Source organism: Heterodontus francisci, chromosome 2 (genome assembly GCF_036365525.1).
Source record: "Heterodontus francisci isolate sHetFra1 chromosome 2, sHetFra1.hap1, whole genome shotgun sequence".
NCBI lineage: Eukaryota > Metazoa > Chordata > Chondrichthyes > Heterodontiformes > Heterodontidae > Heterodontus > Heterodontus francisci.
The window spans coordinates 175370643-175384796 of NC_090372.1; the positions used below are offsets into that span (position 1 = coordinate 175370643).

The window sequence follows — 14154 nt, forward strand, 5'->3', positions numbered from 1 at the left end:
GCCTCACAATATTTGTGTACACATGCCTCTGTGCTACAGGTGAACATATTCTCAAGTTTGTTCGTCACACAAAATCTTGGGCTGATGACATGAAAGACTTCACTTAACATAAAGTCCAAAGAGAATTACTCATCTTCAGTTCACTTATTTTACCAGCTTATTTCCACAAGTATAATAAAACTCCTTGCAGCAAGAAGCTGGACTAAATGATTCAATCAGAGGTAGATACACAGCTGAGAGGCAATGATACATTCAAGAAACAAGAAGGGGAAAGGATGTTAGAGATCAGTTGGGAGTTGGAGAGTACAGATGAGTTTTTTGAGGAGGAAGTGATGGTAGTTTTTAAATACACATTCCTGTTTCCTGTTCCTAACACCTTATGTGTGCCTGTTCACCATGCAAAAGGAGTAGGAAATAGGAACAGATGGGGAGACAGTAATGTCACTGAACTAGTAATCCAGAGGACCAGGCTAATGCCCTGGGGACACGGGTTCAAATCCCACCATGGCATCTGGTGGAATTGAAATTCAATTTATTACGAAGTTCAATTAATTGCTTTAAAAAAATCTGGAATTGAAAGCTAGTCTCAGTAATAGTGCCATGAAACTATTGATTGTCGTAAAAACCCATCTGGTTCATCACCTTCCTTTCGGAAAAGAAATCTGTCGTCCTTACCTGGTCTAGCCTACATGTGACTCCAGACCCACAGCAATGTGGTTAACTCTTAACTACCCTCGGAAATGGCCTAGCAAGCCACTCAGTTGTCAAGGGCAATTAGGGATAGGCAACAAAATGCTGGCCTTGCCAACAACACCCATATCCTATGAAAGAATAATAAGAAAAATACAAGTTTCACTGGGTCTCTGCCCTTTTCCCACATGATGCACATTTCTTGTGTCCAAATCAGACAGGGATGGGAAGCTCCCATCAGAAACAGGCAGACACATTAAGATCCCATACAAATAACACACATTGTGACTTGTCGCTAAATTGACAGCCAGCTCCTTGCAGGGAGGTCAATTTAACCATTTTGTCAATACAGCTGAGCTATACTAGATGGCAGGTGGCAATGTGGCTGCTGTTTCGAACACAGGGACAACATTTCCCTTCTCCGCACAACTATTTTGAGTCAGTGTTGGTATGATGCGCACCCAAGCTATTTAGATCAGCTGAATCCAGAGAAATTGCCAGATTCAGCAGAGGTCAAGACTGTGATAAGTGCACAGACACAGGCAGGGCGAAGAAAAACATGTATCAATGGGAACCAGGTATGCAAATTGCTTGCATACATACTCTGCAGAAATTAGTGTAGTTCTAGCTTAAACAATCTAATCTGGCTTTATTTGACATGAATTTAGCAATGGCTATTTAATACTGTAAATATATCACAGTTCATTCACATGTGTAATTTAATGTTATCTCTGTTAAATCCAGAGACTTCAAAAAACTAGTAAGATTACCTTAACAATTCAGTCTCTCCAGAATGTGCCAAAATTTCCAGTGACCCAAAACGAAACCATGATTTAGCTACACGAAGAACTATTGCACCTTGAGGAACACAATAAAGATAAGCAATATCACACAGAGTAACACATTTTGATGTTATGAAAACTTCTTTCAATTTTCTCTAAATAGGGGTTACTGTTATCGGTTTAGCATGCATACCTTTTTCATTCTTCACGTCTCCGTTATAGAACTGATCCCTCTTCACATCATCATTGCTTACAATCAGACTGTAGAAAAGTGTTATCATAAATACAATATTATAACCAGGCTGGAAGAGAAAAGAATCACCAAAAAAAAACAAATTAACTGAACAATGTTACTGACAATTTTTAAAAAGGTAACCAGGATAAAAAAAAAACATAAACAGATAACATATCTTACATCATATCAACATCCTGTGGGTTACCATTGACTAGAAACTGAACTGGACCAGCCACATAAATGCTGCAGTTACAAGAGCAGGTCAGAGGCTGGGAATTCTGCGGCAAAAAACTCACCTCCTGTCTCCCCGATGCCTGTCCGCCATCTACAAGACACAAGTTAGGAGTGTGATGGAACACTCTCCACTTGCCTGGATCGGTACAGCTCCAACGACACTCAAGAAGCTTGACACCATCCAGGACAAAGCAGCCCGTTTGACTGGCACCGCGTCCACCATCTTCGACATTCACGCCCTGTACCACCGACGCACAGTGGCAGCAGTGTGTACCACCTACAAGATGCACTGCAGCAACTCAACAAGGCTCCTTCCACAGCACCTTCCAAACCCACGACCTCTACCACCTAGAAGGACAAGAGCAGTAGATGCATGGGAACACCACCACCGGCAAGTTCCTCTGCAAGCCACATAACATCCTGACTTAGAACTATATCGCTGTTCCTTCACTGTCGCTGGGTCAAAATCCTGGAACTCCCTTCCTAACAGCACTATTGGTGTACCCAAACCAGATGGACTGTAGCGGTTCAAGAAGGCAGCTCACCACCACCTTCTCAAAGGCAATTAGGGATGGGCAATAAATGCTGGCCTAGTCAGCAACACCCACATCCTACAAACAAATTTTTAAAAAGTAAAAATATATTTCACATTTCAATCTTCAAATATTGTAACAATTATTCAAGCTGCTGATCTCTAACAGTTCTGATAAAGCTCAGAGTCACGCTTGTGGACTGAACAAGTGTCTAGCAAAACAAATCACCCAAACTGCATTTGACATGGCTGACCGTACCATTCAACACAACGACTTATATTTATATAGCGCCATTAACATGATACAATGTCCCGAGGACCTTCATAGGAGCATTACAAAACAATGTATAAAACTCAGTTACAAAAGGAGATATTAGGTCAGATGACCAAAAGCTTGGTCAAAGAGGTAGGTTTTAAGGAGTGTCTTAAAGGAGGAAAGCAAGGTGAGAGGCAGAGAGGTGTAGGGAGGGTATTCCAGAGCTTAGGGCTTAGGCAGCTGAAGGCTCGGCCACCAATGGTGGAGAGATTAAAATCAGGGATGCACAAGAGACCAGAATTAAAGAAGCACAGATATCTTGGTGGGTATGGGACTGGAGAAGATTACAGGGATAGGGAGGGGCGAGGCCACGGAGGGATTTGAAAACAAGGATAAGAGTTTTTAAATCAAGACATTGCTTGACCAGGAGGCAATGTAGGCCAGCAAGCACAGGGAGATAAGGGAACTGGACCTGGTTTTGGATAACCTCAAGTTTACAGAGAGTAGAATGTGGGAGACCAGTCAAGTCTCGAGGTAACAAAGGCATGAATGAGGGTTGCAGCAGTAGATGAGCTGAGACAGCAGCAGTCAGGCAATGTTATGGAGGTGGAAATAGACGGTCTTAGTGATGGCATGAATATGAGGTGAAAGCTCTTCACAGGGTCAAATCTGCCATCAAGGTTGAGAACAGACTGGCTTAATCTCAGATTGTAGCCAGGGAGAGGGATGGAGTTGGTAGCATGGAGACAGAGTTTGGAGTGTGGACTGAAAACAATGGCTTCAGTCTTCCCAATATTTAATTGGAGGAAGTATCTGCTCATCCAGTACTGGATGTCAGATAGGCAGTCTAATAGTTTAGCAACACTGGAGGAGTTGAGAGAACTGAGTGTCATCAGCATACATGCAAAAACTAATACTGAGGAGCAGCATGTAGGTGAGAAATAGGAGGGGTGGGATAGATAAGATAAAAACAGAAAGTGCTGGAAATACTCGGCAGGTGAGGCAGCGTCTGTGGAGAGAGAAGCAGAGTTAACGTTTCAGGTCTGTGACCTTTCATCAGATGGGGTGGGATAGATCCCTGGGGCCACCAGAGATAACGTTGCGGTGCAGAAAGAGAAGTCATTGCAAATGATTCTCCATGACTACGATTAGAAGATAAGAACGGAACCCCCAGGTGTGAGCAGTCCCACCCAGCTGGGCGACAGTGGCGAGGCATTGGAGGAGGATGGTATGGTCAACCATGTCAAAAGCTGCAGACAGGCCGAGAAGGAAAAGTTTACCTTTGTTACAGTCATGTATGATGTAATTTGTGTCTTTGACAACAGCTGTTTCGTTACTGTGGCAGGTGCGGAAACCTGATTGGAGGGATTCAAAAATGGAGCTCCGGGAAAGATGGGAACACATTTGGAAGGCGACAACACATTCAAGGACTTTGGAGAGGAAAGAGAGGTTAGAGATGGGACAGCAGTTTGCAAGGGTGGTGGGATCAAAGGTTTTTTTTGAGGAGAGTGGTGATAACAGCAGATTTAAAAGGTGAGAGGGACAACACCTGAAGACAGAGAACCGTTTACAATATTGGCTAACATGGGGACCAGGAGGGAAAGTTGGGTGATCAGCAGTTTAGTGGGAATAGGATTGAGGGAACAGGAGGTGGGTCTCAAGGACAAGATGAGCTCAGAAAGGGCATGAGGGGAGATAGGAGAGAAACATCCTCCTTCAACACCTCGCCACTGTCATTCAGCTGGGTGGGACTGCACTCGCTTGGTTCCAATCTTATCTATCTAACCGCGGTCAGAATAAGACCTCCAATGGCTTCTCTTCTCGCATCCGTTACCTTTAGTATCTCCCAAGGATCTATCCTTGGCCCCCTTCCTATTTCTCATCTGCTGACGACACCCAGCTTTACCTCACCACTACCTCTCTTGACTCTATGGCTGCTGCTAAATTATCGGACTCTTGGTCTGACAACCAGTACTGGGAGAGAGAAATTCCTCCAATTAAATATTGGGAACCTGAAGCCATTGTCTTCCATCCCCACTACAAAATCTATTCCCTAGCTACCAGCCCCATCTTTCTCCCTGGCAACCGTCTGAGGCTCAACCAGGCATTCCGCAACCTTGGTGTCTTATTTGATCCCGAGATGGGCTGCCCACCACACATCCATGGCATCACTAATAGCGCCTATTTCCACCTTTGTAACATTGCCCAATCTCGCCTCTGCCTCAGCTCATCTGCTGCTGAAACCCTCATTCATGCCGTTGTTACCTCTAAACCTGACTATTCCAATGCACTCTAGGCTCGCCCTCCATACACTTGGGGTCAGCCAAAATTCTGCTACCCGTGTCCTTACTCACATCAGATCCTATTCACCCATCACCCCTATGCTCACTGATCTACACTGGTTCCTGGTCAAGCAATGCCTCAATTTTAAAAAGTTCATTCTCTTTTTCAATCCCCTCCATGGTCTCACCCCTCCCTATCTCTGTAATCTTCTCCAGCCCCACAACCATCTGAGATATCAGTGCTCATCTAACTCTGGCTTCTTGATCATCCCCAATTTTAATTGCTCCTCCATTGGTGGCCATTCCTTCATTTGCCTAGGCCTTAAACCTCTGGAATTCCTTCCCTAAACCTCTCCACATCACTACTTCTCTTTTCTCATTCAAGACGCTCTTCAACACCTGCCTCTGACCAGGTTTTTGGCCAACTCCCCTAATATTGCCTAATGAGGCTTGGTGTCAAATTTTGCTTTATAACGCTCATGTGAAGTTCCTTCGGACATTAAAGGAGCTATATAGATAAAAGCTGTTGATGAACAGAGGTGTTCAGCAAAATAATCACCCAATCTGCATTTGACCTCCCCAATGTACAGGAGACCACATCATGAGCAAGGAATACACTATATCAAGTTGGAAAAAGTACAGGTAAAAGTAAGTACAAGATTTACTGGAAGGGGTATTCAGGGCCTTGGAGATTGGGAAAGGAAGAGATGAAAGAGCAGGTGTTACATCTCCTGCAATGGCCTGCAAAGGTGCTGGAAGAAGGGGAGTGGATGTTGCGGTGATGGAAAAGTGGACCAGGGTGCCACGGAGGTAATGCTCACTTTGCAATGCTGAAAGGGAAAGAGAGGGGAACATGTGTTTAGTAGTGGCATCACACTGGAGGTGGCAGAAATGGTGGGGAATGATCTCTTGAATGTAGAGGTTGGTGGGGTGGAAGGTGAGGAAAAGGGGGACCCTATGATGGTTCCAGGAGGGAGCAACATTTTTATTTAAAAGGAAGTGAGTAGAGTTAAAGGAAAAGTTATTCAATGCAAGAACAAGCTCAGCCAAGCAGAGGAGGGTGAGGGTTGATGGGGACTGGTTGGACTGATTTTCAAGGAAAAAGCAAAGAGCCCATTGACCACCCTAGTAGAGGAAGGAGGCATAGAGATGTAAGATGGACATCCATGGTGAAAGGAGATGGTTAGGGTCAGGAAACCAGAAATGGTTAAACTGGCAGAGGGCATCAGACAAGTTGTGTATGTGTGTCGAAGAGACTGGACAAGGGGAGAAAAAAATGGTTGAGATAGGATTAAATAAGTTCTGTGGGGTAGGAACTGACTGAAACGATGTGTGTACCAGGGCAGTCCTGTTGTGGCTCTTCAGAAGAAAGCAGAAGTGTGCTGTGTGGAATTGAGGACTATCAGGTTGAAGGCTATGGGCAGAAAGATCTCCAGAGATGATGAGGTCGGTGACAGTCTAGTCTGGGAAACAATGGCTTGAGGTTCAGTGTTGGGGTCATGGCCCAGGAAGAGGTAGAAAGAAAATGTCATAGAATTGCTGTTCAGCATTTGCAAGAGAGAGGACTGTTTGCCAAAGAACAGCAGCACCTCCCTTATCAGCAGGTTTAACGATAATGTCAGGCTGGACCTAAGAGAACGGAGTGCTGCAAGTTCAGAGAGAAAGAGATTAGAGTGAGTGAGGGGAGTACAGAAATTGAGACAGTCGATCTCACACTGGCAGTCCCCAGTGAAAAGATCAAGAGAGGGGTCTAGGTCGATTGAGAATTTTGAAAGGAAGAAAAAGTCTGCTGTGCCGGGTTTTGTTAGTGGGTTGAGGTGGGGTGGGAGGGGGGGGGTGGAAGAAAGAACTCTAGAAAAGATGTGGTCGTGAAGGCCAGGGTTGCTGGAGAGAAAGGTCATGAGCATGCACGTGGTGGCGCATGGCAATAAGTGCGGATCTCAGGAAGTGGTTAGAGCAGTGCTTCAAGGAACGCTGAACAACACAGATATCTGTGATCAAGGGTGGATTTGAAAGATGAAAGTTGGAATTTAAGTTGGAATCCCTGAGGCTGTGAAAGCAATTTTTAGCAGACAGTTGATCAAACATAAGAAGGGAAAGTAATGAAGGTGAACAAGGTAAAAGAGACAAATGCCAATCACGTACGATAGAAGTGCAGAACTTTGTCAAGGTGAACATTCCTGGAAGAGAGGTGATGGTGAAACAAACACAAACAAAACCAAAATATTGCAGATGCAGGAAATTTAAATAAAAACAAAAAATGCAGAAAAACACTCAGCAGGTCAGGCAGCATGTGTGGAGAAAGTAACAGATAACATTTGAAGTTGCTGACTTTTCATCAGAACTGCACAACGTTAAAGACTACAACAGTTATCAAGCAAATATTAGAATATCTACCTGGCTGCTCTGCTGGTAGGGATTCCAAGATAATTCAGGGCCTCACTACAAAGAAACTCTCTTACTGATGAGCGGACAACAGCACGGCCATCACCATCTCTGGGAAACAGAAATCCAATCAAGGAGCAGTACTAATGCAAAATCACTTTTGATGAATGACAATGCATTAAAGTTACCGAGAATAGGGAGTCTTCCCAGAGCCTTTCAGTTGAAGCTCCCATCTTGTACCTTGCCTGCAGAAAAATGAGCAAGCTCAGTTACAGGAATTCATCAGACTTCAAATTATTCCATCACCATCCACTTTTAAAAGCTGCTACTGATTTCTTTAATTGAAGTGATATTACTTGTTTTACTAAAGATCGCTAAGGATTAAAACTTAATTGTTACACGTCCTCTTTACAGATATTAAATATTTTCTGTATACTTACAGGGCAGGATTTTCCCTGCAGGTTTCTGTCGGGTTCAAATGGGGGTGAGAAGCCTGCACTGGGCGGTATTTTATGCATATCGTGGCATTTCTGACAGTGGAAATGGGAGTTGAGCCACTTCTGCTTCTGCCCTTCACGCCAGCTCCCACACGATTACAATTTAAAATTTAAGTTCTGGCAGCGGGCACGGGAGACACGTGCGATCATGCAGCAGGGACAGCTTTCCATAAATCATTCTGCATTACAATCATGGAAGATCACCAGCCTGGCTGCTCTTTAATCGTATGCAGACATTTATTGTAATATTGCTTTATTCATTATTACTTTTGATCGTCCCTCATCCGTTAGTCATTCTCTCCCACCCCAGCACCACTTTAATCATAACTCCATCACCACCCCCCCCCCACCCCAACCACCATTATGGCAGCCAATAGGCAGCATCCTGCCGCACGATACAGTGATGCCTCGCTGCAGGTTCTCCTCCAGACTGTCAGGCAAAGGCAGGAGATCCTCTTCCCTGCAGATGGACTCAGAGGACCCTCCTGCCTGACTAAGGTGGCCTGGACAGAGGTAGTGGAGGAGGAGGTGTCGAGGCGTGGGATCAGTCATAGAAACTGGGTTCAGTGTCAGAAAAAGTTCAATGACTTGCTCAGATCGGTGAGGGTAAGTGATGTGTCCGAAGCTGTACAAATGTTTATCTCATGGGCTCTGTAAAACTTTATGTCTGTCAGTGGGCAGCTATTCCATGCATTCAAATGAATGTCTAGCCTTGGTGCCACATAGCAATTAATTCTGGGGAGAACATGTAAGTCCGTCGTCTGATTGCACTTGGCTGCATTGTGTGACTGACAGGCCAGAATGCGTGATGTCGATGCATGTAGACAATGGATGTTAGGCATTATAATGACATGTCGTTAAATTTTCTTGCGCAGGACAAGAACACCCACAACCAAAGGGAGCAGAACGCAACAGGGGGTGGTGCCCTAGATATCTGAATCCTGACCCCAGCAGAGGAGGAGGCTGTACTGACAGTTGAAGAGAGGGAAAAAAAAAGAGTCATAGCAGATAGCCAGGCAGATCGTCAAGGCGTAGGATGAACTGTCAACCTTACTGATGCAGCCATATGTGCACACAGGAGGATCGTATGAAAATTTGATGTCCTCATGCTGTGATGATGCTTAATGTGCTTCTGGTTGCTTTCCACTGCAGCTGCCTGCACTCGCATGATGGGATGCCATGAAACCGATAACATCACCGCTGGGGAAGGTGACGCTAATGCCCCAGAGGGGGCACCATTACCGGCCTTTTCTGCCATCTCCGCCAGTGCAGGTATATCCACACAGTCTGCCGGGGACAGGGGTGTGTGGGGGGTTGAGATCAGAAGTAAGGTCACAATCTGGTGGCAACGACACAGAAACATCCCAGCAGCTGAGGAAGCATGTTACAGCCACACCCCCTGACAATCAGAGGGGGGACCAGGCCCCTGCTCAGTCCCACACTGATGATGATCTCCTGTTTGAGGCTACAATAAATGTGCTTTAAGTGCAGCGATCTCATGGCAAAAATATGTCAGAGAAGCTGGATGTCACGCGTGGCTTTGCACGTGCCGTGGAGGAGTCCATGCAAGCCATGGGGCAGCTCGATGAGCAAATTCTCTTCATCAGTTGCTAATGACAGGGTAGCACAAAGACGTAGTGGGAGAAAACGTAAACACAAGGAACTAAGAGCACAAAGGTGGCATGGATGTTTGTTAATTTTTTTGCAATTGCTAATAGTTATCACTACATTTATTTGCTTGATGCTTTGATATTCTCATTTATCATTTAAACTTGCCAGGGTGAAAAGGATAAATGGTGATGGGTGCTTTATTGCTGGCACACTTTGACGCTTATAAAGAATTGGTGGTCATGGCCATTGTGGTCTTAATGTTGACGTTTGAGCCTTTAGTCTTCACTGACAGCTAGTTGGAGTTTGAAGTATTGTAACAGTTTTCCATAGTGACACGCCTTCATATGTAGGTTCAGTAGGCCTTCCCTTCTATGCCTTGCATAGAAGCTGTTTTGGCTCCCTCACAACCTGGATCCATTAGTAGATGCGGGTCTATTCAAAGTGATGTTATGGCGTAGCTGCTTCTGACCTAGGGGTTATGCCTGGATGCAAGACACTTGCTCCAGTGAGCCACAGGTTATTTCAAATGCAGTTTCCAACAATGTGTTCAGCACAGCTCCACTGCAGCTGCAATTGTTGATGGTACGGCATGCCTGCTTTTAGATCGCAGCAATATTTAAGCTTACAGTGGTATGTGAACATACCAGGAAGGTAAAATAGTTTTTGCATTGGAGTAATAAACATTTACGTGCCTCACTCTTGGCTATAATATCCAAAGGTCGTCTCTGCTGCCCCGTGCATGCCTCTCCACTGCCCGAGCATTCATTAGATGCTCATTCACATTAATGGCCTCCTCCTCAGGCTCTTCAAATTGTTCCTCATCCGAACAGGAGTGGTGCATTGAATTGCATTGCCAGGTTGTGTAGTGCACAGCAGACTATGGCTATTCACGACACCCTCTGTGGTGCGTAATGCAGAGCCCCTCCAGACCGGTCAAGGCAGTGGAAGCGCATTTTCAGCAAGCCAACTGTATGTTCGATGATGGCTCTGCTGGAGGCATGAGGTGCACTGTGTCGCTTTTCAGCTGCACTTTGGGGACGCCTCACTGGTGTCATTAACATGTTCAAAGTGGGTAACCCTCGTCACCCAGGATCCCGCTGTCAACTTGGGCTGGTGGTTCAAAAATTCCTGGTAGTTGTGAGTTTCGCAAAACGTACGAGTTATGACAGCAATCTGGGAAACAAGCACAGACCTGTGTGGCGACTGTGGTCGCAAACCAGTTGAACGTTCAAAGAGTGAAATCCTTTGCAATTAACAAATGCTGCAGGCTGGACCCTGGGAGCTCTTATGGTCACGAAAAGCACGATCACCCCTTGTTCAATAGGGGAACGAGCAATGGCGCCAAAGGCCGCTGACCTTGCTGCCTGGCTGTCCTCGTCTACTGGGAAATAGATGAAAATCATCGGCATAGCGGAATAGGGCACTGGTCACCTCTTTTATGCACCTGCGAGTCATAGCCTATAAAATGCCACATATGTTGCTCATTGAGCCCTGGAAAGCCCTAGGGAAACAATTTAATCAGCTGTCACCTTGAGGGCAACTGGTATGGGGTTCCCACCAAAACCATGTGGTTGCAGGTCCTGCTGAATGGTCCCACAAATTTTAGTTACCATCTCACGTGACATACTCAAATGTCTCTTGCATTGCCTCTCTGTCATCTGAAGATAGTTTGTCCTTGTCCTGAGGATGCACTGGCGCCCCAGCACACATCATCTATTATACTTTCCCTGGATGGCATCAGTCTGAGCAGCCTCCCCCTCTTGTACTGCCTGCTGCTGGCATTGTGGCATTAGCCGCTGAGTGGCAAAAGCCCTCCTCAGCCACATCCTCTGCTCTTGTTCCTGAGGTAGCTGAAATATTGGATGTATGAGCCGCATGTCTTTGCAGCTTTGCAACTATTTGAAATGAGACCAGCATTAAACTTAAACCTTGTTTTCCCACGAAGCTCAACCATTGAAGTCATGAGCTGATAGCTAACATTGCACATAGATAAATACCACCCACCAACACTGGTCTCCTACCACTTCGATTTACATTCCTACAATGACCATGTGGTTTATACTATGATTTGTAAACATGGTGCAGATAACATTCGAGGCAAGCTTCCCCATCTTCCACCCTCCACCTGCTAGCTTCCAGCCTGCACCCATCAACCTTGGCTCACTCAACTTGAACATTCCCTCTGTGATCCTTGAACCTCCCCCCATTACTGTGGACCGGATCATTATTGACTTATACATGCCATCTCTCCCCGCTGTGCCTACATCCATTACCATCAATATGCCCACTCTAACCATAGATCCTCCAGTTCTCCACCTCAATGTCATTGCCAAGTCCCGTTCCCCTTCCTATGATTCCATCAAATACCCAACCCAAAGGCTAAACCTGTCCCCCTACTGAATCTAACTGTCCGCTGTGGCTGTGATCATTCCCTCCACCACCCAGTACCCTGAGTTCACCCAACAGGACCCCAACGTTGATAGTACTCACCCCTCCCTTTAGGCTCATCATAACAATCACATGCAATATCTGCTCCAAACATCCCCACCCACCGCCCAACAGCAGCAATAGCACCACCTAGTTCACACCCTGAACGCCACACCATTCCCACCCCGCAACTCCCGGCACCTGCGACACCACCCTCCGTCCTCCCCAACTTTCCTCCCTTGCACTTCCCAGCACCCGAGACGCCACGCTATGACCTCCCTGACATCCCTCCCCTGCACCCCCACCCCCCATGCCTTCACCGCCATCACCGCAAAAGAATCACCCTTGCTGGTCCCGAGCCTGCAGCCAAACATCCATTCCAATATTGGCTTTTCTTGTGCAGAGGAGTTCAAGAAAGGTAACCACTAACCTCAGAGACAACTGCACACAGCCGAGTGGCGCACACCACCTTTAAAGGAACGTGAACCGGGTGCCACTAGATCCTGTGCGCCACTGACATAATCTGGCATTAAACAGACTTATTTTGAAATAATTATAAGGCAATGAATATTCATGCTATGCAAATGTATGGAAAGCTGGAACCCAACACAGGATGGAGTGAACCCCGACCCACCACAAACATGCCGCTTGCTTAATCTTTAAAATAAAACACATCGTTGGGAATGCGAACTATCACCTCGCACCTAATTAAGTCACCCGCCCGCCACAAAAGCCACTCTTGCACGCCCCACAAAACCCCCACCGTGTGCAAAACAGTCACTCAATGCGATTTTCCCCCGAGTGGCCAATTAATGGCCAGAGGGTGGGCTCATTGTCCAATTAAGGATAGAGGGGTGGGGTAGGCAACTCCCAAAGCTGGAGGGAAAATAGGAGGTTTTCCAGCTTAAAACAGCAGAAGAACACCATGACAGGTAAGTGAAGGGCAGTGCGTTTCGAAATGGAGGCATCCTCTCTCCAATTTTAAATTAAAAATGGCCTTTGCAGCAGGGCCACCACTGTTGGGGGAAGCCCCTCTGCAGGAAGGCCTGCAACTGCTGCTGAACCCAGGCGGGCATGGAGGGGTCTCTAAGCCTGCCTGACGCACTGACCACCTGTCTGCCGCTGGGAGGCCTCCACTAGGCAACTAAACTGGCCCCTGCCACCTGCCGGAACCTGGAGGCCAACTGGAAAATCCAGATGGCCTCTGTTAACAGGCCTTATAGGTTTAATTGGCTACCCGCCGTGTGTGGGCGGGTAGCTCTGCCGACCCCCATCCTGCCTCCAGGAAAATGGACTGGGGGCGCGATGGAGCTGGGGAACCTACATGTAGGCTGGCGGTGCTATTTTTAGCGCCTGCCCACCTCCATTCCTTGACCCGGTGGGAGTTGAAAATCAAGACCACTGTCAAGGTCCATGTCCTTTTGCAACTTCCTGCTCCCATCTATACAACTTACTGTCCCTCCTAACTTAATGTCACCTGCAAACTTGAATATACAGCTTTTATTTCTTCATCATAGCCAGTATATATATATATACATACATAGAGGGAAACTGAGGCCCCAGTACAGATCCCTGGGGAACACCATTTGTCACATCCCATCAATCAGATGGGATGAATCAGAGGCGATGGTGGCGTGTGGTAATGTTACTAAACTAGTAATCCAGAGGCCCCAACTAATATTATGGGGAACGAGTTCAAATTCCACCATGGTAACTGGAGGAATTTAAATTTGATTAATTAATAAAAATCTGGAATTAAAAGCTAGCCTCAGTAATTGTGGCCACGAAACTACTGGATTATCGTAAAAATCCATCTGGTTCACTAATGCCCTTTAGGGAAGGAAATCTGCTGTATTTACCCAGTCTGGCCTACATGTGACTCCAGATCCATAGCAATGTGGTTGACTCTGAACTGCCCTCTGAAATGTCTTAGCAAATCATTCAGTTGTTTCAAACCACTACAGAAAAGTCAAAGAAGAATGAAACTGAACAGATGACCAGGCAGCGTCCCAAGTACCGGAAACGACAACAGCACAAGCTGCCCAGTTGACCCTGCGAAGTCCTCCTTACGAACATCTGGGGACTTGTGCCAAAATTGGGAGAGCTGCCCCACAGACTAGTCAACCAACAGCCTAACATAGTCACACTCACTGAATCAAAGCTCACAGCCAATGTCCCAGCGTTCTCCATCACCATCCCTGTGTATAGAATCGAATCGTAGAA

General features: G+C 46.2%; 1 protein-coding gene across 5 annotated transcripts in view; it reads right to left on the reverse strand.

Moving 5' to 3' along the window:
* Positions 1–14154, reverse strand: part of LOC137348651 (protein adenylyltransferase SelO-like) — a 96382-nt gene that overhangs the window by 56143 nt on the left and 26085 nt on the right. For 4 of the 5 annotated variants that reach the window (XM_068013934.1, XM_068013921.1, XM_068013918.1 and 1 more), the window contains 4 exons: positions 7585–7641; positions 7409–7507; positions 1666–1733; positions 1461–1548 (listed from right to left, as the gene is read on the reverse strand). In XM_068013934.1, coding sequence (XP_067870035.1) covers positions 1461–1548; positions 1666–1733; positions 7409–7507; positions 7585–7641 — 312 coding nt within the window. The remainder of the gene's footprint in view (positions 1–1460; positions 1549–1665; positions 1734–7408; positions 7508–7584; positions 7642–14154) is intronic. The other variant, XM_068013927.1, reaches the window with a different exon arrangement.